Here is a 6,000-nt window from a genome sequence, read left to right on the forward strand (position 1 = left end):
ACCTTGCGCAAAAGAGCAAAGCGCTGTGCAAACTGCTCCCAGAACACTTCCTTAAACTGCCTGCCGCTGCGCAGGGACTGCCCTGTGGCTGCCAGGGTCGCTGAGGTCGGTAGCCGCCGCGCTGGCTGGGGGCGGCGCTGGCCTAGCCCAGAACCAGCCTCCCCTCGCCGGCCTCCCTCCGGGCAAGGAGTACCTGCCATTTGCAGCGGCCGCGCCGGGTGCAGAGGGCTGAGCGGATCACCGGCGCCCAGGCTGGCCCTCTCCACCACGTCGTGGTCTGCACGGCAGAAAAGCCCGTCCTCCCGAAGCGCGAACTCATCCCCAGGGATGAGCTGACGGCTGCAAGCCACGCAGCGGAAACACTCGATGTGGTACACCTTGGAGCGGGCGCGCATCACGAAGTCGTTCTTGCTGAAGCCGATGCTGCACTTGGCGCATTTGATCCCGTACAACCTGCGCGGGGGGCCGGCGGAGGCGAGGAGAGAAACACAGAGAGAGGGATCACTTCAAGCCGGCATGGCCCGGGCCCAAGACTGCAGATGACCCCAGCCACAACGCCCTGCGTCACGGAAGTCAGCATCCCCCGACTAGCTGAGAATGGGAGGATATAAATGGTTTTCTCTCTTCTTCTCCCTTTCTTTTACCCCCCTTTCCTTTCCTATGAACCTCCATGTCTCTGTCCGTCCGTACCTACTAGCTCAGAACAGCCGCAAAATAAAAATGTTTGATGTGTTTGAAACCTGGGCCTCTGTTCCAGCCATCAGTCCCAGGGTAACCCTTATAGCTCTTGGCAGAAAAGAGTCCGGGTGACTCTAGTAGCCACTGGCCCTACACTTTCGCCTTCCTATCCCCCAATTTCTGCTGCTAGAAATGTCTCCAAAACTGCTACAAAAAGTCCTTCCAAGATAATAAGAGGTTAGGGGATGAGATTATCAACGCACTCGGTCTGTAAATATGCACAAATGCACAAGCAGAGTAGCAAAATGAAACCTCTGAGGGTTTCCAGATCCCCTTCTGCACAATAACCACGTTGCAGTTTTTCCCTAAGGATTTTTCCTCCGGCAACAATGTTAACACAAAGTTTTCCTCTCCATTCTTTCTTTTATTATCTTTGAAATTTGCTCCTGCTCCCTCAATCTTTCTCAAGTTGTTGAAGCATCTACTTCTATTTCAGTTTGCTTGAGAACCATGGCCAGAGAGAAAAATGAAAAGACCCACTTCTAAGGTCTTCCTCGCTGATCTTACCCTACAAGGGACAATCCTTGTAGGTTCCACCTAGGGGGCACTGCCCTGGCCCCCTCTCCAGCTCAGTAAAAACAGAAGCGGGAACATTTCTACAAACAGAATGGACCAGAGGAAAAGATCCATACAAAGTGGGGGAGGGCACCTCACTCCCCCCTCCAGGAGACAAACCTAAATAGTCCCCCTGTTCTGCTTTTAAAAGGACAGGAGTTCAAAGGGACACACACACACACACACACACACACTCACATAACTGAGAGAGAGACAGAGAGAGAGAGAGAGAGAGAGAGAGAGAGGAAGGAGAGGGAGAGAGAGAAGGGGAAAAGGTAAAAGCGATTGGCTCCTTTTATAAATGTGTATGCAGAATTAGATACAGGAAGGTCTGTATGCAGTTGAGCAAAACCCTATCTCCATAGGAGGAAAGATAGTCCTCTCGAGGTGCAAAGTGAGCTCTCCCTCTCCAGAATCTTAAGCTCACACACTAGTCAAGTAAACAATGAAAACGGCTCATTTGTCAGAGGTTAGAAGGTAGATTCAAAAGTTTTTCCTCCCTCCGCCTACTCTGTGAGATCTTCCATTTCATAGGATGAGGACTTTACCTTGCCTGTGACCAAACAATTTGGAAAATCCCTCCCCCTTCCTCTAGTTCCCCACATCCCCTATTTCCTCCCACTCTCTCCCTGCAAAATATTAATAACCCCCCAACTGCTCAGTTTTACCTATCAAGATTATACTATTTCATGATTTTGCAATAAGAAAAAGCGTTGGACACTAAGTGGACAGGGAAAAATTGTGACTGCATACTTAAATCTTGACTAAACTTTAATATAAGTTCTCGGCTCCAGAAATTCTATAACTTACAAAAGCTAATTACTTGTTAATAGATACTGGAGAGTTTTTTAAAAAATATATACATAATACTTTGATATTATTTAACATAATAGTGAAGATGTTATCTCTTCCGTTTGTTATTAAAACAATAAAATTTTCTTTAGGAATTCTACTTGCTTCCTAAGGCAGAAAATGAAATTTCTGACATATATATACACAGGTTAGAGAAAATTTGAGATTTGTGAACATGAAGTTAAGGCACAAAATAAACTGAAAGAGAGAGAGAAAAAAAAGGAAAACTCAGAAAGTTCCCAATGTGGTTTTAGTCTTGTCAGTATGGGCAATTCGCTCATTTTATCAGTTACCAGATTTTAATGTGAGAAAGGAAGCTGTTCAATTATCTAAATATACCAATTGTTCGTAGACAGATGATGAGCAATTTGATCTGCTCTGTCTAATTCATCAGCTCAGATAAGATAAGAAAGAAAAGATAGTCAGATGTCACCAAAGGGTTAATATTTAAAAAGATTAAATATCCGGTCTTTTTGCAGGGAATATTTGGGTTGGTTTTGAAATTTTCCAAGAAGGGACTCTTGCCCTAAGAGTAAAAGGGGCAATATTTCTATCTGCACTTTCAAAGTGCACTTCTAAACATCCTTAGTTCAAACTTTTATTTTGCGTATTACATTGACATTTCCTCAGAATTTGTAAGTTACTAAAATACTGAACTATAAAAAATAAACGAATAGGGAAAAACACCGCATGATACAATAAAAACCAACCTTTTAAAAAAGAGAGTTTAGAAACCCGAAGTTATCCATCTTTAAATTTCTGTTTGTTTGTTTTGGAAGGGGGAGGGTAAAAGAAGAACACAATTTGACCATCACAAATTCCAAGAGCCATTAAACCAGCTTCACTACCACAACTTATAAAAACCAATACTGAGTTGTGGGGTTCCCCCCCCCAAACAGTGAAAGAAACAGAATAGTGCAATTTATGTAACACATTTAAAGGGTAACTTTTCCACACTGGCTCCCACTAAGGCAAACTTCGCAAAAAGACAAAGCCACATCCAATAATAAAAAAGGAGTAGAGAGAGACAGGGAAATCTCACAAAATTAAGGAAGCAATATAAATGGCGTACCTGATATAATCCCTTTTACAGTAGGTTTTCCCATCTCTAACAAAGCAGGTACAGCTCTCGTCCAAATACTGATTACACTCTGCACATTTCAAACATGCCGCATGCCATTCCAAATCCGGAGAAACCCTCAGAATATACTGATCGTGAATTTGATTGCCGCAACCAACACATAGGGAAATCAGACGTTTTTCTGAAATGAAAATAAATACATGATTGACTAACCGTTTACTTCCTACAGAGATAAACACACTTTTAGTGTCGTTCTCTTATAGGGCGTACTCTGGGAGTTTCCCCCCCCCCCTTTCTTTCTTCTTCTTCTTCTTCTCTTTTTTTTTCAAGAGTATTGCACTTTGGGATGGTAATTGAAGTGTGCCATCAAAACCTTGACTCATTTTAAAAAAGGAGGTGGAATATATGTAAAATGCAGATTTGAATAGTCTACATTTGTAAGCCTAGCACGCAATCAAACCCGTTCATTTTGTATTTCTTTTTCCTCCCTCCTCCCTCTCTGCCATAATCATCGGGAAAGATTATGGATAAGTCAAGTCAAAGAAAAGGTTTTGACTAGAAGCGTTAAGTGAACGCTTATATTTTTCATGAAGCACGCTCTTAAATAGCACATAGGACTGGATATTGTTAGCAAGAGCAGGCATCAATACAGTTGTCACTCGTTCTCTTTTGCAAGTCTAATGCTAATTCACATCTCCGGGTATTGTATGCACAGGCAGACCTTTGCAACAGAATAACCTTCTCGGGGAGCTCAAGACTCCCGAGGAGGAAACCACCGCTTAGCACCAGAAGGCTAGGGTTTTGGAGGGCATACAGGCGAATTCAGACACAAGGTACGATCAGTCTCCCGAAGATCAGAACCGACAGCAAGCATGCAGGCGTGGCGGCAACAAGGAAAAAAAAAAAAAAAAAAAAAAAAAAAAAAAAAAAAAGCCACCTTTTCTCTCTCTCCAGGCAATGACTCCAACTCTGAAGAGCTCTTGGCACCCGTGCCTGAGAGAGACCCGCGCACAAGAACAGCACACCGAGCCCCACAAGGTAAAATAGCCTCTTACTTTTTGGTGGATCGCCCATGTCTCCCATATCTGTAAGAGGGAGTAATGTCCACAGTGAAATGGTGGTTGTACAGTTGGTGAACAGCCCTCAGAGAGGATGCTGGAGCTGTGGCTAAGTGGGAAATAGTGGCCCCTGGGGTTGCCAAGGCTGAGAGAGCCGCTGCCCGGCTGCGCCGCGCCCTCGCGGAGCTGGGAGTCCAGTTTAAGCCGGCGGAGTTGGCGGAGCAGAGGCGCTGCGGCGGCGGCGGACTCGACGCGGCTCGGGCACCTCTCTTCCTTATCTCTTACTCAAACTTCTCTGCTCCAACTCAGCTCCATCGCCATTGGTCTGACGCAGCGCGCGGGGACGTCAGGCGAGCGCCGCGCCCATTGGCTGCGGGGCGCGCGGCGCAGCTGTTCTGATTATCATATTTCAGCCTCGCCGCCGCCGTGCGCCACTGACCGCTCGGCGAGCCCGCGGGAGAGGATTAGGGCTCCCGAGGCAACTTGCTCCGGGCTCAGGCCGCTCTCTCCCCCGAAGCTCGGGCTGCCCGGCTGCTCTGGCTTCTGGCCTGCCTCTCCTTCTCCTGCTCCTCCTCCTGTCCCCCTCCCTCGCTCCTTCCCGGCCGTGCCGCCAGCGCCCTCGCCTCCTGTCGCGCTGCTCCTCCGCCCTGCGCTCCTGGGGTCCCCGCAATCCGGCTGGCCGTGCTGCGCGCGGGGCACTTTTCTGCCGCCGGTGGCGAGTGGCTGGTGGGTAGGTCTTCCTGATGACGAGGTCCTTCCAGAACTCTAGGAAAAGGGGCGTCTTGGAATAGGCCGTTTGGCTCGGTTTCGTCTGGCGCTGTGGCGCGCAGCTCCGGGCCCGGCCCGGCTTTGCTGCTGGGGAGGGTGAGTTCCCGGAACCGCTGCGCCTGGCGCGCTGGGAGCTGCCTAGTGGGAGAAGAACCGGGAATCGGATGACTAGACACACCGGAATTGTTTTCTACTGCTACCCCAAACCCCGTTAACCACCGACCTCAGATCTCCAAAGAGCTGGGGTGGGAGGAAAAGAGCGCTTGTTGCCTTAGCGGAGAATCAGGTTGGGAGTACGCAGGTAAAACCAAGTTGACTCCGCGGACTCCTCTCTCTTCTTCCGACCCTTGAGGTCTATCTACTTTTGCAGTTTAACTCTAGCATTTGGAAGCGCACTAACCCGAAGTCAAAGAGTGAAATGATCTTCCAGTAGTTGGAAGTTTGTAAAGCGGTTATATATATTCTGTCCAGGTCCTCTCCCTGCTGGTCTCCTGCCCTTTGTTTTTAAGCAGACGTGTGCAGTTTTGTTGGTGGTGTTTCGGTAATTATAAGGACAGGTCTCCATGTCTTTAGAGATTAAAAAAAAAAAAATGTGTCAGTCTAAGGGCGTGAATAGGGAGGGATCGAATACTGAAGAGCGGTGAAATACCTATTTCACTTCACCGGGTTTGTTTATCTAATACTTTTCTCTCGGGGAAACAACCTGGAGAGAGAAGAATGTTGGCTCGCCGGTAACCTTTTTCAATAATTTCTGACATGTTCTCATCACCCTTTACAGTCTTCCAAAAGCAAAGTCACAGGAAAGGCCACGAAGAACACCCCCACACCCACAAGTCTCCCAAAGCTTCTAAATAGCGATTCCTTATCTAATGTGACCGCCAGTTTTCTCTTAAAAGGTCCACAAACCCAAACAGTAAAAGGCTTAATTTCAGTGTCTTGCTGGTGGGA

The 6,000-nt window shown here is 47.4% G+C and overlaps 1 protein-coding gene across 3 annotated transcripts in view; it reads right to left on the reverse strand.

Moving 5' to 3' along the window:
- ISL1 (ISL LIM homeobox 1) overlaps positions 1–4,634 on the reverse strand; it is a 30,136-nt gene extending 25,502 nt beyond the window's left edge. For all 3 annotated transcript variants that reach the window (XM_042907800.1, XM_042907798.1, XM_042907795.1), the window contains exons 1-3: positions 4,282–4,634; positions 3,218–3,407; positions 194–453 (exon numbers count right to left, since the gene is read on the reverse strand). In XM_042907800.1, coding sequence (XP_042763734.1) covers positions 194–453; positions 3,218–3,407; positions 4,282–4,309 — 478 coding nt within the window. In that variant the 5' untranslated portion in view covers positions 4,310–4,634. The remainder of the gene's footprint in view (positions 1–193; positions 454–3,217; positions 3,408–4,281) is intronic.
- Positions 4,635–6,000: the final 1,366 nt, after the last annotated feature.

Source organism: Panthera leo, chromosome A1 (assembly GCF_018350215.1).
Source record: "Panthera leo isolate Ple1 chromosome A1, P.leo_Ple1_pat1.1, whole genome shotgun sequence".
Lineage (NCBI taxonomy): Eukaryota > Metazoa > Chordata > Mammalia > Carnivora > Felidae > Panthera > Panthera leo.